Source organism: Astatotilapia calliptera, chromosome 1 (genome assembly GCF_964374335.1).
Source record: "Astatotilapia calliptera chromosome 1, fAstCal68.1, whole genome shotgun sequence".
Classification (NCBI taxonomy): Eukaryota; Metazoa; Chordata; class Actinopteri; order Cichliformes; family Cichlidae; genus Astatotilapia; species Astatotilapia calliptera.
In genome coordinates, this window is record NC_137422.1 from 12,873,251 (window position 1) to 12,899,136 (window position 25,886).

The following is a 25,886-nucleotide window of genomic DNA, read 5'->3' on the forward strand; positions in this document are numbered from 1 at the left end:
GCTTAATTTCTAACCTGTGCATGAGAACAGCACCTGTCCAAGCGCTGCAGAAAACACTCACCCTGGGAAGCAGTGCACTGTACTGTCCATTTGTTTTAATAAAAGAGAAATATAAGCATTAACCAACAAAGGAGTCTTTTACTAGCTCACAATGTGAGACTGAGGCTGTACCTCCCAGGGGGTAGTGGGATGGAGTAGGTGCAGGAAAGCATGGGGGAAAAAGTGCCATTCAGTTTAGCTTCAGAGCCAGCAGCACTAGCAGTTCGTCATCTAGCAAAACCGACTGTACAAATACTGAATAAGATTCTCACTGCCTTATAAATCCACGGGCTTTAACTTAAACTCTCAGCAAGTGTAACGAGTACATCCATAACCTGAGATAAATCCATCTTAAGTATCTGCAACTAGCAACAACTTCCTCGATGTGACAACCAGTAAGCTTTGGAGGAACCTCAGTCACTTCAGTCTTTGTGTGTTTGAGGCTTCGGCTCCTTCACACGAAACTCGAAGACACAAAGCAAGACTTTGTCAGATTGTTAAGAGCAAACAATGATCGGGGCAAAAGAGCTGAGCGCGTGCTCTTTAATCTAAAGATAAGGAGTGGGCGGATGAAGACGTTTAAATGAAACATCAGCTCATTAAGCAGCATCCATTATACATGAGGAAACCATATAGCACAATCGTAGCACAATCCTTAAAGACACGCACACCTACAGGGTACACTAAGAGTGCCTTGGATAAACTTCCTCCCTTCATCTCCTTTAATGACAGAGGAGCTAAAAATGCACAAACACACACCCCTTAAATGACAAAGCGCACAGATCTGCTGGTGCCCAGTCTGTCAGCTTTGATTAAAGTAATCCACACACACACGCACACAGAGTCATTTTTAGTTTTATGTACAGAATCTGCATGCGTCTGCAAAGGTTTTGACACTTCAATATACAAGATTTAAATGAGCTTTTTATACTGATGCATATATATCGATGCAAACTTACCCCATGGTTCCACATTTAATAGACATTTAAAATGTCATACATGATCACTTTAGGCTACTTTTAAAACCTAACCACAGAGGGGACTTTTTACATATGAAAAACAAACAACAAACCTCAATTTGTACTGCGGAAATAGATTTTCTGTCCTTCCACCTAACCCACACAATCTAATTTATCTCCTCCACAGTAGTCCATCAGGAGGATTCGGAGACATGTTTCAACAACAAAGTAAATTCCATTAATAAAATCTGCTAATTGCATTTCGCAATCATCAGGAGGGGAACTGCCCCGTACCTAGAAAATTTTTGTTTCGCTTCCTCCGTGCAATCCTTCCCGACTTGACCAGAACGCTGCCAAAGTCGTGGCGTGAATGTTGAAGGTGAAAGAAGTGAAATCGGATTGCTCTTGAATATTATGTACACGTTAATCTCACTTCGTTTTTAGCACGGGGTGGCCCAGGTGTGAAAGCAACCTCTGGCTCTCATTCAACCACAGGACTGTAGTGCGTAATTAAAACAGACGCGCTATATTAACGGGAGTTTTGAACGGAACTGAAACCCCTGAAGTGTGACAGTTTACAGTAAATCTTCTTCCACTATTGCACATGAAGGTTTCAGAGCCTGCAAAAGGCAGCAAATCTAATTTCTACTTCAAACAGCAGGATGACACTATTTGAAACCAAACAAACATTTTCTGGGAGTTGTGTTGTGCAAAATCTTCGTCTAAATCAAATCCTTTCTAGTATAAAAGCAGCAGCAGCTAATGAGAGCTGGACTTCAACCTATGACCCACTAACTCAAAGCCCTCAAGGTAGACATCAGTTCAGATCCTTTGTTAATTTGTCCCTCAGTGTCAGGAATTCAAGGCTGCAGTTCTGCTGTAACGTCCATAGATGTCTGAGGGACAGCATCTACTTGAGGTGACTGCTGTTGTCATCTGGCACTATATGAATAAAAGTGAATTGAATCTGCTGCAAATGATCTCAGTGGTGGCACAGTTTTGTTGCCCAAAACAATGCAATCGCTGCTCACCATCTGCCCTGCTCGCCAGGTTTGCTTTTTGCTTTTGTCCTCTTTCCGAAAGTAAAAATTGAACTTGATTTCCACGAAACTGGGCAGCAGCACTTCCAGGAAGCTAAAAATCTAAAAATAGCAAAAGAACTAGAAGTGGAGCAGAGACTAATGACAAATCGGATATGGTTTGCCTTTTTTTCCCCCTTTCAGGTGTGCAGAAACTTTTTGAATAAGCACTATGCCGGATATCTATGAACAACTACATCAATATTTATACTACTCGATAATGTATTTGGCCTGTAATATGTCAGTTAGGTTAGTTTATTAGGTATACCTGCTCAACTGCTCTTTAATCTCAATGTCTAATCAGCGAGTCACATGGAAGCATTTGGAAGCTGGCAAATCTGCAGCAACTGTGTGATGCTGTCATCTCAATATGCAGCCAAATCTGTTTCCAGCACCTTGTTGATTCTGGTACAAGGAAGGTGTACTTAATGAAGTGGTTGGTTAGTGCATTTCACGTAGTGCCAGAAGTTACCAAATATTTAGATTTAAAACTACTGAATTAGAACTTTGAGCGAATCCTGATTAGGAATTTACTGAAACAACAAACTGATTATCAATTTTGTTACAAGTGAATTGAAGTTGACTGTCACAAGGTTCTTAAAAGTTAGTGTTTTGCGATGACCCAGTTTATGGGGGTTGTTTAGTGCCTGCAGGAAAAGGAAACCATTTTACACAACCTGGGCTCCAAAGTGACAGAGCACAGGCTGCTGTTTACAGACCAAACACTGCATCTTGTGTACAGCTGCCACATATGCATAACCATGCACATCCGCGTTCATTTGTGTTTCGCGAGCACTGATTTACATTCGTTTCTTTCTTCCCTTAACTCTAACCACTGCTTGCCTAACGCTAACCACACAGCAGGTCTGCACCCTAAATCGGATGATTTACGTTACGGGGACTTTCTTTTTGTCCCCCAAAATAAAAGGTGAGTCCCCACCGTGTAAATAAGGCGTGCAAACAAATTTTACCAGTCAGAATATAGATCTGTCCTTTGTTGCTGCACAGAGTCAAGGCAGAAAACAGAAGGCAGACGACCATATGTGAATGTAATTCTGATGCCTCTGGTCTGAAGTGCACTGCAGTTATAAAAACACATCAGTCAAAGACAGACAGCTACTACAGCAGAAAGCTCAATCACAGGTGCAGCACACAGCCAGCAGCTGTCTCTTGATGGATTTTTCAAAATCTAGATGTCTTTAAAAAAAACAAAAAAAAAAAAAACACACAAAAAAAAATCCAGGAACAACCATTTGGATTTTAATCCAGTATCATTTCTTTCAGTATCCTGAGACAGACAGATATCGGGAGACCCACAGTTTATTGGTTCGATCCAGCAGCTCTCCTGCTGGCGACACAAACGACCACTTCAATGAAATATGCATGTGCACGACAAGTGGGGGGAGGGGGGAGGTGGAAAAAAAGGACACCGGCCTCCCACTATTTCATACCCACATGCTAAGCCCCCTACCGCCACTAAGCCCCGCCTCCACCCTCTCTCACTTCAACGCAAACACACACAAAAGACAGGCAAATACGGACAAGAACAAACATCACCTAACATAAACTGACACACACACACAAACTTCCAACACACTGCGGATGTGTAGCATTCCTCTAGCTCCCAAAAGAGAGTGAGAGGGAAAGAGAGAGAGACAGAGAGAAAGAGAACAAACAGAGGAGAGAAAACACTGGCTGTGGAGGTGTTGGAGGAGCGACAGATGAACAGATCACAGCCCTCACTCTCTTCCCTCTGTCAATCACTCTTCTTCCAGGACAGGTGGCCTCCATCGGGCTCCATCTCTTTGGGTCAACAACAGATGATCGGCATTTGCGAGTGATTTATAAGACTTTTTTTTTTTCTTTTTTACCTGCAAATCTACTAAATTAAAAAAAAAAAAAATCTACTGCATCAGTTTATGGCTCTAATCTGAAGGAGCCTTGTGTTCTTCTCACACAAGCAAAGCTAAACCAAGCGGAGTTTCAAGCAGAAGGAGAACAGCTCAAAGAGTAACATCAAAAAATCTGTGTGTCTGTGTGTTTTTTCTTCAGGTGAAACTCTAATTTTGTGACTCTTACAGATAGTGCCGTACAATACTGCAAAATTTGGTGCTGAATTGATACCAATAAATACAGGGCCAGTACTGCCGATACCAATACTTTTAACATTTAATGAGCACTAAATCACTCAGATTTTCAACAATAATTCGTTAATACGATAAAACACACCGTTCAGCTTTTCGTGTATTTTAGAACATTTTCTTTCTTTTTTTTTGGAGATGTTGAATATAAACGCGCCTGTCTCTAAAGCAGTTGAGGTTCGGGTGTGAAATTCATGGTTTTCAGGGTCTTTATCGTTAACTCGGTTTTCCTGGGTCTTTTCCCGTGTTGCAGTTGTGTGTCTTATTTTGAAAGAAATGTTTACGCGTTACCATAGCGACCAGAGAGCATAAAAGGGAAGAGAGGAGGATGTTACTCTCAGCATTGTTGGCGCATTTCAGGAGGACGCTGCTAATAGAGATACACAGTTACACAGTGAATTTGCGTTTATTAATATAATTACAAAATACCACAGTTTTTGTCTTGGTCGTATCACTTTATTTTGTTGTATTTATCCACGACACCTTGACAGCCGGTCCGTGAAAATATTGGTTAAACCAGTTTGTGGCGCAAAAAAGGTTGGGGACTACTGCACTAAAGAAGTTTGGGTCAACTTATGTTGTTTAAATGTGATGTATCTGGAACCTAGAATAGGTTCATAGTGCTGAACTGGACTTTTAAAATATTTCAAAGGGTGGAATCGTCGAATGTTGGGTGCTTTTGCTGGAAAAACGCCTTTAAATAGTTGAAGATAAGGTTTGTATTCGACAGCTGATGAATGAAAATAGATTAATCCTTCGAGGACTACCCTGTTAGGATATTACAGACAGCTATAAACAAAGCATTATTTGCCTGTTAATTTGTGAAAAACTCTAATGCGCACACACACACACACACACACACACACACACACACACACACACACACACACACACACACACACACACACACACACACACACACACACACACACACACACACACACACACACTTCACAGAGAAGCAGTGGCCTGACGAAACAGCTAACCTGTGCCTGCTTTATTCATGACCCAGATCAAAGCCTCAGAAAAACAATGTACTGCTTTAAAGTGATATCAAAGAGGTATTTTGACATTTAGTGTCACAACATTAACAACCAGTGTGACATATGTTGCTTGCTGCTCTCCTGACGACATGAAAGCAGAAAAACATTCTCACTTTATTAGTCAGAATAAGTCTGAAATGCGGCGTTCAGCCGTGCGTCGCCGCTGCTTCGGCTGCGGCGAAAAGCCGCCGGTTAAACAAAGCTCGTTTGTGGGAGAATGTGCTCCATTGTCTTATTTCGGTGAAACAACTTGACATGTAGGTGCGAAAGGAAGCTGCAACAAAGAAAGGAGAGCAAAAGACGGAGAGAGGATACAACACAAAGAGAGTAGCTAGTGGTGACAGGGGAGTTCTTACACACACAAAAACACACAAACACACGCACACACACACACACACACTGGTGACCAGAGCAGAGACGTTTCATTTACCAGTCTGTGGCATTTTCAGCAAAGCATGCTGGAATTGAAGTGCACAGTTTTGAACTGAAGTAAAGAAATAAGATTTTGATTGTTTTATTAAATTTGCTAATCTTGAGCTCGCTCATAATTGGTTACATAATCAGACTCCCCTGTGAACTCATGTTTCCACTTTGCACTGAACAACATGCAGCATCCAGTGGGAGCTGTAAGATGTGTATACTTAAGTTATTAAATTTGGAAAACCAGATTTTACCTATGTAGATGATCTTTTTACCTGCAGAGCTCGAACCGGATCCTGATCGGGGTCCTTTAAATGTAAACCATGCCGTGTAGTCATAAATGGTCTGCTGCTTCTCGTCTAAGGCTCCAGCAACACAAGTCCAGTTTTCCTCAACCATTTAGCAACCAGCTGTGAGTTAGTGGGGGAAATTGGCCGCGTTGGTGGTGCACTGAAAACCTTTGTGAGATTGCTCAGGTCACAAGCAGACTGGCAGTCTGATAGTTTGCATGGAAGACACCAACGTGAATGCAAAAACTGGCTGAAGGGTAGAGAACCTGCAAGAAATCTGACGTAGAGCGGAAACAAATACAGTTGCCTTCAAAAAAAGATGTGCCTTTTAAAACATGCTGATTTACTTTGAAGGCAAACACTCTTCCGGTTTGTGAAGCCCTTTTCAGATTTTACTCCGTGAGATGTAGCAAGTGTTTGCAAAGAAGTCAACATCTTCCAAGCAAGCCACAGACGACTGTGGCAGTCTGCTGGTGACTGAAGCAAATCTCATAGAGGGCTGTGGTCCAGCCCCCTCTTTGGGACTTTTGGTTAGCAATAGCCAGCAACCTCATGCAACCACTTGCCAAATGGTTGTGAAACACAAGGAGGTCGCCAGGAGGTTGTTAACCATTCAAACTTGTACTGCTTTGTGATTTTAGTCTATGTATTTATTGTGACCAACTCATGTTGCTGGGTTTTATGTATTTTAATATCTATTTATGGATGGACCTTGCAGATGAACTCGGGTTTAGCGTACTGTGGTGTGTTGTTATTGCAACAACCTCTTGCTTATATAAACAAACAATACAATAAAAATCAAACAGAAAAGCCTCTAAATCTGTCTGCTCAAAACATGGTGTTAAAACTGAATCTCACAATAACCTAGGATGATGAAATTCCTTCAGGTGAGTTAGCAAGAAACAGCATTAAAAATCTTTTCAGAGTCCGCTGACTTAGGGCTGTTCGATATAACAATATATATCGGATGATGATATAAAAACATCTATCGTTTCATTTTACGCTATCGTTTGTTTTGTGATGTCACAAAATAAACTGTTCGCGGCAATATTTTTTCATCGTTTTGATGGTCACTGTAGTGGCTATATTAATTTCTTAAAGTTCTCTCTTTTTCTTATATTTAATATAACCACACTAGCGACTGTTTTTATGCGTTGTCGTTAGCAACAACGACGGTAAAACCATCGCGTGTCCGCTTGTTTATGTTCCACATAAACCTTTCACAATAAAGCTCAAGATCCTGTTGAGACTTTTCAAAATAAACTGTGAAAAAGTGAAAGAGTATGCAGCGTATTTACGGATCAGAAGCAAAAAAAAAAAAGAGCCGTCAGGTCCTAAAAAATAAACCTTAGACTCAAACGTTAGAACAGGCTTTTCCCCGCAGCACGCTGCGTAATAAATACTCACAAAGAAAACGGCGTCCGTTACAACTTATGTCTAAAAATATATCGTTTTATGCGTCGGTTAAAACACTCGACTCCAGGTACACGACGCCGAGCTGGAAACACTTCACTCAAGTTGAGCTGCAAGAGATTCACAGAATTTACAGAAAATATAACATTTTTGTGATTTATATCGTTATCGGGACAATAGATGTCTTATATCGGGATATGAGATTTTAGTCATATCACACAGCCCTACACTGACCATCACTCGTACAATTCAACTCATAATCTTTCAAAGAGAATCAATAGAGACATGGTGCAAACCACTGAAGAACCCACAGAAGGCAGCTAAGATTAAATTTGCAGCTTTTGGATAAGCGTTATTTTTGGATACATCTGACTTGAGCCTCCCTGGATCTGTCGGTTCATGTGCAAAAATCAAACCAAACTGGACTGATGCAAAGTGAAGCATGACGGTAGGAAAACAAAGTCAGGCTCTTTTTCTTACAATTGTGCACGAGTACTATAAACCTTTAAATGTACAGAATGAATTTCTAAGTTAGTATGATTACAGCAGTTTCTAAACGAGCTATTATCAAGAGATAATGGAGCAGCTTTTATATGGACAATGATCCAAAGCATAAATGGTAAATCAACTGGTTCTTACATAGTGGTTTTCTACTTGACCAATCAAAGCACTCACTTCATTCACCCTGTTCATACAAGCACTTCTTTCTACAGCTGAGTGCCATCCAACATTCACGTGTTCATACTCTGATAAAGGCACTGGAGACCAACTTGGGGTTTAGTATGTTGTCCAAGAAGACTTAGCCATGCACACTGCAGAACCTCCAACTTTCTGATAAGTAGATGACCCGCTCTACCTCCTAAGGTACAGCCACCAGTATCTGTTATGATTAAAGTCTTAGAATCCTGACCTCAGTGCCATGGAGTCCCTTACTTAAATTCAAAGTCTGCAGCTCCAGAGGACATTAAGAGGTTCTGCCAGTGAAAACATTGTGAACATGATCCTCACTGCTTGGTCTCCACACACTTCTTTGCCTTCATTAGAGCTGTCTATCTATTGTTTTACCTACAGAAGAAACAACGTCACAGTCAGCAAAGGAGCCTCAAAAATGTTGCTTTTCCACCAAAAGTCAACACGGTCGAAGATTCCACGAATTTTAAGAACAGATGGAACCATGCGAAAATTAATCTGCCTGTTTAACTCCACTGGCAGAGAACAAACACTGAAACATCAAGGTTCAGCTCGCAGATTTATTTTTCAGGTGCAGAACAGAGGCGTGCTGAGCAACAGGTCTCACAGACCAGCGTGAGATCTGTTCCCAGGACTTGAGAAAACAACTGGACAAAGAGTTCAATTAGATCTACACCTCCTTTCAACCTCTTTTATCACAGAACACACAGATGAAGGCATACTTTCCGACTCACCAATGACCAACTAATCTCTATAAACCACGTATATAAACATGCGGATTTGAGGCCAAATAAAGGACAAAATTTTAAGTAGACTTTTCTGTCAGTGGTCTGCTTCCAATCTGACTGCTCTTGGCCAATCAATCAAGGATTTTTTGTTGTTGCTTTGTTTTTTTTTCTTAGATTTCCACAATCATAACCAATGACAAGCAAAGCACGGTAAGGTTTGTCCAGGATATCCACTGGCTTTACAGAGAGCCCTGAAAGATGGAGGCCAGTATTGCAAAAGGCTGACAGGATCCTGATGAATAGTTAAATCAAATGCCAATCATCAGACTAGCCAGGCTTCCCGCATTAAATAGAAAAAAATATATATAACGCATAACCTAACAACCCAAAAAAACAACAAAAAAAGAGATAAGAATAAATTGAGAGTCTCTGTGTTTTTGGAGACAGTACCAGTGATCACAGAGAATAGGAGGGAGGTTTAATGAGCTGAGACTCAGCAGAATAACTGAGCTGATGTTCCCTGTGATGTACAGTTTTGTTTTTGTTGACCAAAGGGGAGCAAGATGGCATTCAGCCATACCCCACTGTTTCATCATTTCAGTGTGGATGATGAGCTGTGCAAATTGGGCACCAATAAATGGCTTTTAAAAGGATTTGTTTTTGCGTACACCTCTTTAGTGTTCACTCGGAGCTTGACTTAAAACATAAAAAAGAGAACGCACTGACATCATCTCTCCCAATAGGTCTTCAGGGCTGGGGGAACAAGAACTTCATGACCTTTTCAGGGTTTACACACAATGAAATTTAATTCCTGTATTGCTTTCTTAGCTGCGATGTAACAATTATTTATCATTATATCATATTTAAGTATTTTTCTATCATTCTGCAGTCCCAAATTCTGCGCTATTTAATTAAAGCGACATGAAATGGATGTTCTTACAACTTAAAAATGCTTCGTTTCATTTTGATTAAACTGGTCTATTATGAGCCAGTGAACTTATTTGATTTAGTAGCAACACTTCTAAAAGATCTAATGCGCAGACTAATACTCTGCAAAAAGGATTTAACCGCCTCCTGCAGCACAGTCCCACATTTAATTTATCTAATGTCTCCTGACAGCCAGCAATCACATACAAAAACACTTTACAAATAACGTTACTGCCAATGCCTGTGAGAGAAAATACTCACGACTTTTGCTAATTTAATTGCAGACTTTTTTATACCATCAGAGGCCTTTCTGAGGACACTGCGTTCAAAGCTTTTTTAGACTTTTCATACCTGCAGACACCCAGCAGATTCCTGTCAGACTGGAAAGCAGTTTGTGCGGGGGTAATAATTTGCTGTGTCCAGAGCTGTGGAGAATGATGGATAGAGGGATGATGGGGGATGGGGAAGAGAAAGCAGCTGAGCCTCCAAACCGAATGAAATTCTCCACAGCTCCAGTAAAAACACAGCGGGGAGGGGCGGGAGGGAGGAGGGTGGCCATGCTGGAGGTACATGGACGCATTAGCTGAACAGATTCACATTTACTGGTCACCACGCTGATATTGCACTGCTGAAACCCCAGCTAAGCTCTTTTGTTGGGGACATGGAAACATGTTCAAATGTTGTTGTTCTTTTGTGATTTTTAGAATATGGGTTTATTTTGCAATATTTGTAACAGATTTCAGGATGCAGCTTCTCCCTTTTGGTATGGATAGTAACATTCTTTGGGTGCAATAAGTAAAATAAAACTCATTTTATTTCTTCTCATTAATCATCATCTTCTTCTGCCTTTGGAGCCGATCCACCTAAACCTCTACGGTGAAAAATGTTAAAAGCCCCTGACTGGAGACTGCCTCCTGATTCTTTTCATCATGCCTGTCCCTCAAGAACTCTAGGTGATCAAGGTTGGAGGTGTGGTCATGCACATGACTTATGAACCATACGCCTAATTTTTTAAAGCAAGTAATTTATCGAATTAAGCCAATTTCAAAGCGCCTCATCATGCAACTTCCTGCCATATTAGGTTATTTTAAAACCTTTTCACAGGAAAGAAATTTCCTCCACACAAAATTGCTCTACATGGCCTCCAGAACACACTTCACAAAAACGACCAACTGGATTCACGACTTCCAAAAGTATTTGTTGAAATCTTGCAGACATGAGAAAAATGAGTTAATGGTTTTACAATGATCATGAAATAATTTGTTCAAATACTCACACTGAAAAAAGATTTTTCTCTTCGCACTATTCAATCATTTCATGTAACCATTGTTAACTGTTGCAGTTTTGGAGTAGTTTAGTCATTTTTTTCACTAATATGCACCTGGGAGGTTGTAGTTACCATCCCTCAAGCTTTATGTGCACACAGCGCTCCCCACAGATATACTCAAGGTTACTCAGATTATGAAGTGATGATTCAACTATGAAAACGTCATGCCTTTCAAGCCTTGAAATAGATCCAAATGCCAGTCATCTTACACTTAAAACCACCAGGACTTTAACATCCAGGACACCTGAAATAACACCTCCTGCTTTTTAACTCCACTGCAGCATCAGTTTAAAAACACAGCTCTAAACTGAAAATAGCATATTCTAATGCCTGCATGCAGCATACATGGTACACGCTTTGCTCACACACCTGTTGGTGCTGCTGAGCTGCAGTAAATGCAGCGGAGCTATTATGAAAGGAAACAGGCAGCACGGGGGTCTGTCTGATGAGGTGTTGGAAAGTGGTCAGTGCCCGAGCTGCCCTAAATAGGCTGTTCTGTCAGGAGAGCCACCGGCCTCGAAAACTGCCGACTTTGACAGGCAGTGAGTTCTGGTTACTGAGAAACTCCTAATCGGTACTAGTTATCAGCTCCACGTATGTTTGAATTTGCTATTTTGGTGATAGTACTGACGTCAACTGCGTTTTCACATCATCTTGATAAAAGCTCGCTTGCCTTTTGTCTTGCTCTGTCGTCTGCGCTTTTATTTTTCTACCCAAGGTGAGAGCAAAGCAGAGGTTCTGAGTCAGAATGATTACTCAAAAACTACCGATTGAAGGAAGCATGATGGTGAAGTAGAGTGCTGGCAATCAATAAATAAGATTTTTAAAGAAACAATATATTCAACTGTTTCTAGATTCGCTCTTACTTCAGACTGCTAAAAAGTGGGCAAGCAGGGCTGTCAGACTTTCCCTAAAACAAAGAAATAACAGAATAAAGACACAAAACTCATTAAAATCACCGTTTTCTTTTATACAAAAAGGTACACCTACTGAGACCTGAGCTAGGATGCAATTTTAATTTTGCCCAGCTATCTGGGATTATTTAGACCTGAAAAGGATGCAAACTAAGCATCAAAGTAATTTTTTAAATGAAGTGCTGTATTTCAAAGTGGAGGCGTTTATTTTGCAGGACAGTACAATAAAATCACCATTGCCCACTAAAGTATAGAACACAATGACAAAAATCCACAATGTAATGTCTCCATATGATTATGCAAGAGGAGACGCGCCATTCTTACTGGAAGCGTTGACATCATCGAGGCTTGTCTCGACCAGTGTGTAACATTTGTTCTGTGAGGGATTTTAAATAATGTTAATATCTTTTTGGCACTTAAAAGCCTAAAGCTCATTAATGTCTCTTCACCTTTATTTGAACTATAATAATCTTCTTTTGGATTTAAACCAAACAGAACCAGCTTTGGGACTAGCTGAAGTCAACTTTTCCCCAAATTTTTCAATCATTCGGCACTGCTACATACATTTTTAGCACTCATATTTATGGCTGCCATTAGGTATAAATTGCATCACAGTAAAGCTCAGCATTTAAATGTACAGTTACACATTTTCATCCTATTCAGATGTCCCAGGTGTCATGACAGTGTAACAATGAGCACGCATATGCAACACCAGAACAAAGTGTAATTCAGCCATCATAACTTTTCACCTGCAGCTGTGGTTTTCCTCCTGTGAAACGTCTACGTGTAATTGTCTTTTTTTTCTCAGCGTGCTTTTATCTTAATTTTAATCACACAATGCTAAAAGAGAAAGTAAGAACAGGTGCAAACAGGAAATTAGAAAACAAACACACACACACTCATTTCAGTTGTCATGCAAAGTACTTCAGTTCAATTGAGCACACACGCAAAGGGCAACCACAAAGACGGGAAAAGCACACCGCAGAACTGGCACACAAAGAGTTAGCATGTGGTGTGATGAGAAATAATGCATGGGAACTCAAACACACACTCACACACACACACAACATCAGGAGCTATGCACAGCATGCTGATGCAAACCTCAAATGCACTCTTCAGCCGCATGACCGTCATATGACATGCACACACCGACACTTTGCTCATGTGTACTAGACCAAACCTACACAGCAGCTGAAAAGCCACAACCGGCTCAAAAACCAACATTTCCCAGGAGCTGATCAAAGACTCAGAGATTTGTGATACCACTGATTAACTCCACTTGGGCTTAAGAAAAGATTGGGTGCGAGATTGAAATAGCCTGCTACAAATTTAGCCTGCACAGGAGGACAAATTTAGGCTCGCTTTTTTTCCATTGCCTGAGGTGACACAGAACACCATAAATATTTTCCTTCCCGCATGACGACACCGAGACTCAAGTCGCCAGACCACACCTTGATACTGAGTTAAACTTGAAGCTTGCAGCATTGGCATTAATCACTTCACACTTTGAAGCTTCGGATTAAATGTTTTATGGAAAAACTGCCTCCCAACTGAAGACGAGCTGATGTACAAGAAAAAATCTTAAATCTGCCAAATTAATATTCAAATCAGACACATTTGATGCAAGCTTGCACATTTTGATAAGCAGCAAAACTCCCAAGCGCTACTCATAGGTTTCCTCAGGCTCTGCATTACACACAGGTGAGTTCCCCATGAAAGCACCAAATAAAATCATTGAGAAGAATAAACTGTAACGCCCACACGTCCCCTTCTTTCTCTCTTCCCCTCTCATTGCTGTGCGTTTGGTTAAATAACATTTAAATGTCAATATGATCAAATGAAATTTCCATCCCCCAACAAAGATGCCGTGTTCACCGAAGACGAGCGATGCCCAACAAAAATTCAACCCAGAGTCACGACCAAAGGTCAGCTGACAGCCACAGACCCATTCATGCTGCCTTAAACCTCTCCGTGCAGGGTTGACTGGGGATAACAGCTTTTATTTAAAGAAAATTGAACATAGAAACAAACAGAAACAGTACAGTGAAACAGCAAAGTGCATAAGGTGGGTTGTATGTACCACTCGTGATCGGCAGTCTTAGCATGTGATTTTTTCTAATTGCATGTTGGGTATGATAAGAGGAACTGACTCTCTCTTTTCTTTAAAAAAAAAAAAACTGTCACTTTGTTGTTTAATATTGAAGTTAATTTCTCTAAATCTGCATGATCTGTTAGCAAACTGAGTCATTTATTTATTGATGACTCATTTTGTTCTGTCTTTCCAGTTAGGTCACATTGGGGTTTTTTCGTGGGTTTTTTGGGCAGTGGCTATTAAGGATATTAAGTTTGGGTCAATGCCTTGTTTTTACATCCAAATCTTAATTATCAATGAAAAAGTGCGTGAAGTAATTTCGATAAATGTCGAGAAAAACAAAGAATATGCAGACAATCAATCACTGATTTATGAGGTCTACAGTACAGTGGTTTGTACATTTGCCTCTCAAGTGAAAGATCCCTGGTTCGATCTCAGGAGGAGATGCAAAAATCTCTATAGGGTTGCTTCAAGAAGGGCATCTGGTGTTAAAAGAACAAAGAAAAATCAAACATGTGGATCGACCTGCTGTGGTTGCCCCATGTGAATAAGGAGGCAGCCAAAACTAGATGCTTCTTCTTCACTATCGCAGCATATAATCACCCACAACACAGACTGCATTCATATGTGGCTTTCAAAATAAAAGACACCACCAGATTAAGCCGAAGCTGCTAATGATCAAACTGACCACTTTAAGCTTTTCTCATTCAGATCTTGGTAAGAATGATTTCAGCGTGTGTATCACTGTACGCCGTTTCATCTCTAGCCTTTATACGACACCAGACCGGCGTTAGAAGCCTTGAGCAGCCAAAATTGTTTCCCTTTGAGCTCTGTGTTTGCTGGCAGAGCTAAAAAATTCACTGCAATATACTTGGTTTTGAGGAGGTGAACAGTAATGCAGTGCTTTGGAGTCCCTGGAGACTGGGAGATGGTGAGGCTAATAATGTTGTGCCAAGCAGTTTCTGCAAAGGTTTCTGCAGGATGTGTGTGTTTGCGAGTGGTTGTGTGGAGGCTGTGTAGGTGGATTTGGTGGTGGTGGGGTGGGGAGCGAAGGATTTTTTTTTTTTTTTTTTTGGGGGGGGGGGGGGGGGGGAGAACTTGCACACTACCTGGCCATTATATAAAGCTCCCACTCTCGGCATGAGGGCTCTATACTGAGTGCCAGCTCCCTCCCCATCCTCCACGCCTCTTTGTCCTCCCATCCCCCCACCTCTTAGCCTTCCAGCTTCTCTGACTCAGGCTTTAACTCTGAAATACCTCCGCCCTTTGTTTTCTCTCCCTCCTGCCTCTGTAGTATCAAAACCACTGTGTGCTATATGGATCAAACAAAAGATGGTATTTGGGTCAAAAATATGGATGAGGCTATTCCTTTACCCCCGTAGCAGGATCAGATGAAGCCGCCCAGCTGGACCGACTTCAGTAATACTTCTCTTCTAATCATTAGCGCATTAAACGCTGTGCCACCATACCTGAGGCTACTGAGGTCTAGTCCCAGCATGCCATGGGCAGATAGCGGATCTAAATACCAGTCCCCTTCCACGCTCAATGGCACAAGTTGTAATGGGAGGCCGTTTGTGATCTGCTGCCAGAACGTTGCAGGTACATGGTGCTGGTAGCAACCAAAGCACACAGTTAAACTGTAGCTGTAGGTGGACGCAGACAGCTGGCACGAAAAAACTGACAAAGCCGAGGGACGGCAAAGCAATCCAAACAGCTGAGCGGGAGGGAAACGCCTGTTGATTTTATTGCTGGCCTCACTTCTGTGTTAAAGAAATAAGGACGCAACTAACACTGTAAGGCTGAGAACGACAGCACCGAGTCCCGATGTGTTGCTCTGGTGAGAAAATGAAGAGCGGAGCTACGAGGAGTTTCCTCTGGTCCTCTAGTTCACCGTTTTAATCCTGTGGAGTTGGCAGAAGTCGGCGCGCATCGAGATGAAGGGGAATAGTAGAAACGGTAGCAGGAGACAGCAGGCTGTGCAGAAAACATGTTGCTGGCAAAGAGCACAGATGTCTTTTTCTTATTACGGTGGCTTCTCCAGTTTTGGGAGTCCAATCCCGAGATTCATTCAGAGAAACCCAGCAGCTTTAACGGGTGCAAGGGCCACGTCTGCACCGAATGAAGCCTCCCGATTCAATTTCTCCACGGCCTTACATCTCAAAAGATACATCGCACCGATGATTTTAAACGAGCTGTCAGTTCAAAATGAGAAAGACAACACACATCAAACCTGAGCTCGCTTTAATCCCTACACGTGCGCTCCTATTGTTCCAGCCTGTCGTCTAATTGAATTTGCTTATTCACACTTGATAGTACGGGGCGTCCCAAAAGCCCAATTCCTAAGTAACATGTTTTTGAAATTACGGCTGTGGTGTCATCAGTAACAACCTGTTTGACAAATGAAGCCGCTGCAGAGCTCGCAACAGTCCCGCCAGCCTCACTGAAAACTGTAAAAGCAATTTCTGTAAATACTTTGCCTCTGAGGTAATACTGAGCCACACTTTTACCATCATGATACAAGACTGCGACGCGAGACAAGTGAAGGAGCACCGGACATTGAGTGCCCGTGAGTATGTGCCATTTTTCTATCTTTAGGTGACTGCATGATGAAGTACTGTGGAACTCCCTTGTGGAACTTTCCAAAATAACCATTTGGCAACCAAATAACTGCCACTACATCCTCACATTTTCAATCTTTCAGAAGAGAAGGGGTGTTTATTCTAAGTCTAAGTGCATCACCTAGAAAAAAGAAAATCATCTTTCACTCTGTTCATTGCACCTTCACGATGGACGCGAGTTAAACTCTCAGCTAGCTACTCGTCAGCTGTGAGATCCCTCTCTGTTGCCCCCGGGCCATTTTGCATAAAGTGCACGCTTTGCCGTTTTAAAAATAACTGTGCGAGAGAATAGCATATCTTTTGTCCAGTACGTTCCCATGATTTTGTTCTCACCGTCTTTAGTGGACACACAAATGCGTTGGCGATTCCAAGACGTGACCGTGAGCTGCTAAGCTAGGCCTGGCAGTTAGAAATGACAGCTGAGCAACTCAGGTGAGATGGAAAAGTGAGAAGCAGAGACAGAAATGTTAGTATACGCACAACTCAGCATGCATCCTCTCATTGCCCTGAAGCTAGTTAGAAAAGATGCTAACGAAGGAAAACGTCAAAGTACCAACTGCTTTTCTCGACCAACAACTGCATCCGTCTCTCCGTCTCTAGCATTAAACATCAGAGTTAGAGTAAAGAAGAAGAAGAGTGTAAGCGTATCTCACCAGCTGATATAGAGTTACAACTTCACTTCAACATTAGAGGCCGTTTGTGTATTCTAGCAGGAGTTTCTGAGCACAGGGAGCCTGAAGTCATGTAGAGAGAGGGGGAGGGAGTGCACCAGGTGCTATCCAGGTTGGGTGTATGTTTACCTTCCAGCGCAGAGCTTCTAGACAGCTGTTCTGCACTGGGCCAAATCATTAAATCGTTGTGCCGCATGTGAGAATTTGCAGAAATCTATTCCTTTATGGGCAATAACTGTAATCCCAACCCAGAAATCCCAGCCCTCATTCTAGAGGTAAGAGGTGATCCACTGGATCATCACTGCAAGTTCACTGATTCAGTCCTTCAAGCAAAGAATGCAGATGTCTTTTCATTAATAAATAAATAAATAAATAAAAAATGGAAAAGGGCATTTTTTCCCCACTCGCAGCAGGCTACTGTCTAAAGAACCATAAGGAATATTTGGTGAATCTGTGCCATAAGCTGCCGTCAATCAGGTTGAAGGTCACTCAAGAGGCTAAACCCTGCACTAACTTCTATTATTAATCTTTATCGCTTTGAGCTACAACCGACTGTTTAGGACTCAGAGACATCATCTGCAGTCGGTTTCATTCTCCCAGTGATCACACAGGTGTCATTATATAAACATAAACATACATGAAGGGAAACGTGCAGGATCTCTTTCTAGCTGATGACACAATAATATTAAATGTTCTCTTTCTAAAACTTAACTGTGCATACAGGTATATAGCATGAAAGCCTAATTATCTGGCCAATTATGGACAAAATACAATTGCAAAGAAAACGTTAAACAACTCTTTAGTTACGCTGCCATGAGCCACATGAGCAGAATAGTATCTAGCCACGCTCACCCATGATGTCATGTGTAATTAAGCACCGATCGAAATACAGTCCCATACATTGTGCGTTTACAGCAACTACAAATATGAATTCGCATGTGTTGCCTTTGGAGTAATTTTCAGGAAGGTTTTTTTTCTTTCAGTAACTGTTTGTGTAATCTGTGTTGAAGCCTAACAAACTGCACCAAGACCCATGATTGATTGGGAGAATGACAGCGAAACCCTGATGAATATTATAAAAACCCAGAATTATTACCGCCTGGAGGTTATGCGCCTCTGGCAATGAAAGGATTTAATAGGAAGGCACCACAGATTAATGTCATCAATTCTGAATATCTGGAATATCTGAAATATGTCAGCAATAAAGGCCCCAAAACAACCAAAAAAACAACAACAACAACAAAAAAAACATGCATTAATTAAACAAAAAAAACTTGTTTTTAAGGTCACAGTGTCCTTAGACCAAGAACAAATCTCAAACATTATGCCTCTAGCCATGTTGAGCGCTGGCACAGATGAATTAAAAACTTGTGCCACACTGCAGCAAATCATGGGTGAATTATGAATCACAAATTGCAAAATGACAGCATAACAAACTCGGCGCACAAGTTGCACAAAGCTGCGGCTGGAGAGATTTATTAACTCCAAGGCGAGGGTCTAAAAAGCACACATGACTCCAAAAAGCCTGCAGCGGGATAACAAATAAATTCTCGCTGGAGACAAAATTCATTCATCCTCTTGATTCACACCAAAACATCTCTAATACTCAAAGATATTTAAAAAAAAGAGAGCGATATCTGCCTCTGTCTCTCTTCCAGTTGGAAACACACAATCGAGCTCCAAACTGCTGCCTACCCATGTCCATCTCAAATGTGACATGTTTCCACGGCAACAGGACTATGTAACAGATCACCACAGGAGTAATGAAAAGCTCAGTCTCGGCAGAGCAGCACAAAAAATAAAAAATATTAAGAAAACAAAACGGGGGACAAAAACAAAATTGATAACCACATGACGGCGTGTTCTCATTGGTGGCAACATATCAGACAATAATTGAGCTTAAACGCAGGTTTTATTGGACTGAACGATCAGTCCGCGCCTCACGACAAAGTACGCTTGTTATCTGGGAGTAAAAACACCTAAACTTCACCGAATTCAGAGAAGCAGCAAAAAAATAAATAAATAAATAAAATAATTGTCCTTCTGCAGCCGTCTGTTCCTGCTGGTTCACTGCAAAGCACCTCTGACATCTCTGTAAAAGATGAGACGTGCAACATCTGGCGCACGTTTCACACTGTGAGATTTACGCCATCTGCTCTGAGCTGTCGTGCGTCTTCACCTATCACAGCTTTTGTTCTTTTTTACATTTTTGCATCTGGGATGATGCTATGAAAAGTTTTCTGGCGTAAGAACGCAACTGCGAATACCCGAACACGCGAGAGCAGTCATCACTCACACTTAGCCCCTTCCACGTTTACGTCTGCTCCTCTTTAAACTGGAAATCAGCTGCAGTGATAATGACAGTGACAATGAGAGAAATAGGCAGGTGCTGAAAGGATGTAAGGGAGCAGAGAAGAGTGCCTGTATCATTAGGGATTAACCTAGCCACAGGCTCTACAAATAGACTGTCTCCACCTATAAGCCGCCAGCGCACAGACAGTTATTTGTATTGCCAGGTTGCTGCTGCTGCTGCAGCTCCTGAGAAGAGAGAAGACAGTTCAAAGAAGCCGAGGAGGATCGGGACTCCTGTGAAACAAAATGCAACGCAACAGGACACGTTTCTTTTTTCCTTTTTGTGTGTGTGAGTGTGTGTGTGTGTGTGGGGGGGGGTCTGGCAACATCAGAGGCTTTCACAAGCGTGGATTGCGTCTGAGAGTAGATGCGTTGCAGATTCGTGCGGCAGTTCGCCACACAAAGTATGATAATAAACAGCCTGAGGCCTCCTGAAGGTAACGCGCAGCAGTGCAAACCAATATACAGTGACGTGCCAGAACAGCATGTCCCACCTCTAATGCTGTTGGTCTTTTGCCAAGGCTTGGACAAGACCTCTGAAGGTGGCTGTGATATCTGGCACTCAGACGTCAGCTGCGGATCCTTTCAGGTCCAAAACAATCGCACGGCAATAACGAGCTGGCCCTCAGGTCTTTGCACCTGCCCATTTCTCCCATACACTACACGTCCACTCGAAGATGTTCGCTGCATGTGCATGATAACTATAACATGCACTTCATCTGTAGATTAGCTGTAATACTGTGGCTCACGGGTGTGTAGCAGAACTAAAAATGACAGTTCTGGGGGGGTTTCTTAGAGCAACCCAAAACAAATGCATTTCTTCAGCACACTGTATCGGAGACTGGGTTTTCATCTGAAGAAGTCACCTTGACATTTAGGAACACTGCAATAGATATTTCTCATTATTTGGTGACATTCAAAACAATCCAGCAGACACGTCCAAACTGTGGCTGCCGTTACAGCTCGATCCACTAACTCATTAAGAAGCAAAAATAACCAGCGACTCATTTGGAAATAAATTTAAAACTTTTAATCTCTTTTTTTGGTCATTTTTTTCCACAGGAAAAAAGCCAATTACTTTCTTTTTCAAGTTCCCTCATAAAAGAATCTGATTATTTCCCTTCTTTTTTGAACCAGCTCAATTTGTCCTCATTCAAAGACACTGTGACAGTTATTCATTAATAATGAATATTTGTCTCCCCGGCATAAAAATAAAAGACAATAAATATTCACAAACACTGTTAGAGCACTGGCTATCAACCAGATTCTTATTTTAAACATCAGAAAGTTCACATTTGTTGCTCGACTGCGACGATGGAAAACCATTTGCTGCAGCAGTACGTCTCGTACAGCAGAGAGCTGTGCTTAAAGATTGCCAGAGTGCCGATTTTAACACGCTTTCCTTTTCATTAATGCCGTTCGCTTCTTTCACACACTGTGACAGTTCCACACTTGCACAAAAAGCTCAGAAGTAGGACCAGCCAACCCAGTGCACAACATCTCAGCTATCTGATGCCACCCAAAGTGACAAAACCACAACGTGGTGTATAAGAACAGAAGAGACCCTCAATTCGTTAAAATAACACTTAAAAAGAAAATCTCAGGTGTGAAGGAGCTGCTGGAATTAAAATGGTGATGTCCTGGAGCTCATCTGATCTGCTCACATCCCCGTGAGCGACTGGAACTTTCTGACATAAACACTAAAAATCACTCAATGAAACATAAAACAAATCACAGCACATCATCCTGCAAAAATGAGTTTAAGTGAAGCCTTAAAGTGCTGAAAAGCGTATAAGCTTAATTAAAAAAACAACAACTTCAAATCCAGAAAATGAAACATAGACGCCTGTCTGTTAGAAAAGCAGCCGTTTTGTGCTTTGCCACTTTTCAATTAAAGATTTGAAACATCATCAAATCTGAATTGCAGCTTGGCCTAAACAGAAAAATAAATAAACAAATAAATAAATAAAGATAAAATTACTTTGGTTTTATTTTTAGCTGTGTTAAAATTATCATGGGTGCACTGTGAATCATCCCCAACTGTGAGCTGACTCTATTTTCACACCCGTCTTATAAAGTGTTTTTCAGTGTCTATGTCACTTGTTTAAGGCAGGGGTAGGGTATGATTTTGGCTCTGTAACCTTTCAGCAAACTGTAATTCCTGAAAAGGAGCTGAACCTGCACCTCCTCTGGGCTTTGTTGGCCAATTACAGGTCTATGATGCATGCCCACACTCTGCAGAGAGCTGTGTGGGAGCTCCAGGAGCAGAGATGCCTGCTTTATTATTGTTTTTGTTTTCCCTTTGCCCAATTTCTGCCTAATTGCATTCATTTTTGATGGGTGCTGAAATCTTACAGCGTTAAAGCAGCTGTTAAAAAGTTGCCACAGGTCTGAGATGTGATATTAAGAATAATAATAATGGATTGCATTTATATAGCGCTTTTTTAGGCACCCAAAGCACTTTACAATTCCACTATTCATTCACTCGCACATTCACACACTGGTGGAGGCAAGCTACAGCTGTAGCCACAGCTGCCCTGGGGCAGACTGACAGAAGCGAGGCTGTCATATCGAGCCATCGGCCCCTCTGTCCAACACCAGTAGGCAACGGGTGAAGTGTCTTGCCCAAGGACACAACGACCGAGACTGTCCGAGCCGGGGCTCGAACCGGCAACCTTCCGGTTACAAGACGAACTGCCAACTCTTGAGCCACAATCGCTCCGGGCTTCACTTTTTTTTTTTTAATTGTTTTTCATTTTTTGGACATACTTTGGATTAATAGCAAATTCCAAAACTGCAGAATCTGCGCTGCTCAGCAAGAAAGTGCATCTTTCGGAAAACTCTTTGTTCACGAGCCATTTGATTAAAATGCTTCAGGAATGGAAGGAATGCACTCTGAAATTTGCACTAGAATGATTCACTCTTACCTCGGCATCTTCTAAGAAAGACGCAATTAAAGCCCCTCAAAGTGATCAAACGCTTCCTTTCACGCAGGAGGTTTGGCAAGCAACTACTCGTTTAACAGGTGAAGTGCACCTTTTTTTAGGTTTACCAAGTGTAACAGCATACTGGGCTGTTACACTGAGCTCAGGTCGAGCATTTCAAACAAGTTCACTGCCTTACTTGTTTGAGCAGAGCTCTAGAAACACACACTTAGGACAAAAAGCAACCATACAGTTCAAGAAGTAGGGGGCAAAAAAAAAAAGTGTTGTTTCTTTTTGTTTTTTTTAATGCCATTGCTGCATAAACCCTTTTTCCAATTTTATTTGAATTTCTGAATACCACAGATCAGCTGAGTTGTCACTGATCTGACACTGTCCACGGGAAATCGTAAGTGCATGACCACTGTAAGTTTAACACTTTCAAAGACCTGAAACTGTAACCAATAAATCACTTTCTCAGATTCTCCTCAGCACCTTTTATGGCTCCTGTATGATGCTGCAAATCTATAAATACTCGGTGTGAAGTTTCATCAGCATTTCATCATTACTGAACAGTCAGCAGCGATCAATGCAAGAAATCCTCACCATTCTTTTCGTGCATATCAGCAGGTGCAGCATTGCACAAATCTGTTACCCCGTTCCAAACATGATGCTAAACACGCTCATCACATCGTGCTAGAGCTCAAATTTTATTTGAAGTACAATCCAAAAAAATCCACAAGGAGGGCTAGAGCCATGTTTGTGGGCTGACAGGTAATCATAAAGGCAAATCTAAAGAAAAAAGCTGATCATCAGTTCACTGCCTGGGTCTCTATGTTTTAGACAGTCTGTTTGCAGGTGATTTCTTAGATTAGGCTTTCGCACTCTTTCCCACTGGGAGATCTAGAAAACTATTTGCTGATTAAATGACAATGAAAATAAACAGCAGCTGCTGCCCTACTGCAAGCACTTAAGAAAATAAAAATGTGGAGAAAACACGTGTCTCAAAAAAAAGAGCTGCACACACACATTCATACATATCTGAAATATGAACTGCAAAGCTTTATATTAAGACCACACGTGTGTTTTCAATATAGGCAGAGGATGTATCTACAAACCTGTTCATTATAGTGAGTGCAGCTGAGCAGCAGCTGGCACAAAGGAGCATGTATAGATCCACAGATCCCGGACAGGCAGTGGAAACACACCGGAGGGGGGAGGGATCTAAAAATAGCCCAAGACTCTGATCAATAACTGTTAGATATGTTCAAACTGGGCTCTGCCACGCTGCCAAGGCAATACAGCGCATAAGGTGCGCGTCGGATGCCCTGGCGAGGAAGCCGCACCTGGTGCTGATATAACGGCAACCAGCTGCAGGAGCACCGTTAGGCGAAGCGGTGCGTCTTATTGTGCGTGTATCAACAGGTACGGAGGAGTCGCTGGTATTACTGAGCAGGCGGGATAGTGTTACTCCGCCCGCGGCCACACTCGGCCTCTGCCCGGACACCACGCACGACAGTTTCTAATTATTAATAAGTGCTCATTAATCCGGAGGGGACTTATTTCTAACGTAAACCAACAGGCGTGCAGCCGCTGTCATGTCCACACACACACTGACAGTCTGGAGGCTGTCGGCACGTCAAAGCCTGCAAACCGACATTATATTCTCCGAATTTACGAGCCGAGCGTCGGCACGGAGACAACTGCCACTGCCGCGAGGAGAAGAACCGTCTCTTTCGGGGTTAAAGAGGAGGCAGAGACTGGTTGTGAAGTGAATACCGCCCTGCCAGCATCTGGTGTGCCGAAGAAAACGGTCAGTTCAGCCAAACCAGCGCGTCTCAATATCAACATAAACATGCTCGTGCGAGCTTTGGCGCTCGCGGGTTCAATAAAGTTCCGGCAGTTTTTGCCCAATAAACACAAAATCTGACAGGATCTCTGCCCCATGAGACTTAAACCCCTGAAGAACTGTGTGACCCAACAATCGATCGCTTCGCAACCGAGTAAATTTATAATGATTTCAGGCTGCGCCTTACCTTCAGTTCCGCACTCTCCGCCATCTTGTATTTCTTTGCGCAGGCGTGGTGAGGTGTTGTCACATGACTGGGACGCGCAGAGAATCCGCAGGAGCGCGCACAGCGGTGCGTTTAGGTGCACAAATTTAAAAAAAGGAAAAACAGGAGCAAAATGAGTCTATAGAATAGACTAGAATAGTCTACAAAAGAATCGAATAGGGCAGAAATCAAGTTAGCAAATTTAAAAACAACACAGGTTGACCAAAGTGCTGTACAAACAGAGAAAAAAAGAAAAGAAAAATAATATATATATAAGATAAGACACAAAATCAAAAATAACTCAATCATAAGCTAGGGAGTAAGATGTGCCTTCAGATGGGTTTTAAAAATGTTGAGTGTTGCAGAGGTAATAGTGTAAAAAGGCAGACTGTTTCAAAGTTTAGGTAACCGCAAAGGCCTGGTCTCCTCTGTGTTTTAGTCTGCTTCTAGGAACAACCACAAGCAACTGATCAGCTGACCTTAGACTGGAGTATGTTAAACTCAAGTTGAAGATAGTAGAGCAGAATGTCTGTTTCAAAACATTGCAATCAGTAATAAAACTGCTTTAATCTTTTTAAGTTAAAGATTTCAACAAAACTCACTGCAAACCTCCTTTGTGCATGTAACAGCTCGTGTCAGTCAAGTAAAAACAAAAAAACACTGCTCTAAAATGTTCAACATTTTAAAAAAAAAGTTTGGACCTTTTTCAAATTTAAATGTTGAAACAAATGAGGATTCTTTTTCTTTTCCTTTCTTTTTTTGAATATATACTAATTTCATATACAATACATAATTTCATGCCAGCAAGATATTTTTATCTTGACATATTATCTTGATATATAAGATATTTGTTTATAAAAGCTGGGGTTGCCTGGGAGAAGGGGTCTGATTATTGAAAGACCCGAAACCCCAATGACCCCAGGTTACATCACTGATGATTTGTCCAGGGGCACCAGATGATGTATCATCAGCTGTTTTCTGGAATTACCAGTGACCACCAGGTTGACCACCAAGAATAGATTGGTGACAGTTGGAAAGACAGCAGACAGCTCGGAAAGACGGCACAGGGGCAGCAAGGGGTGGCATCCCAAGTTGCATCTTGCAAGAGGAAGATCCCACTAAAGCTACAAGTCAACCTACCGGGGGGTGGAAGGGAATCCTACCAGATGGATCAAAGAAATACGACTCTTGGCAATGGAAATATGAGC

General features: G+C 41.8%; 1 protein-coding gene across 2 annotated transcripts in view; it reads right to left on the reverse strand.

Moving 5' to 3' along the window:
• LOC113019428 (E3 SUMO-protein ligase PIAS1-like) overlaps positions 1 to 25,310 on the reverse strand; it is a 57,650-nt gene extending 32,340 nt beyond the window's left edge. Inside the window, exon 1 of one of the 2 annotated variants that reach the window (XM_026163153.2) lies at positions 24,661 to 25,310. In XM_026163153.2, the coding sequence (XP_026018938.1) occupies positions 24,661 to 24,684 (24 nt within the window). In that variant the 5' untranslated portion in view covers positions 24,685 to 25,310. Of the gene's footprint in view, positions 1 to 23,742; positions 24,214 to 24,660 lie in introns of those variants that run through there. The other variant, XM_026163161.2, reaches the window with a different exon arrangement.
• Between the last annotated feature and the right edge of the window lie 576 nt (positions 25,311 to 25,886).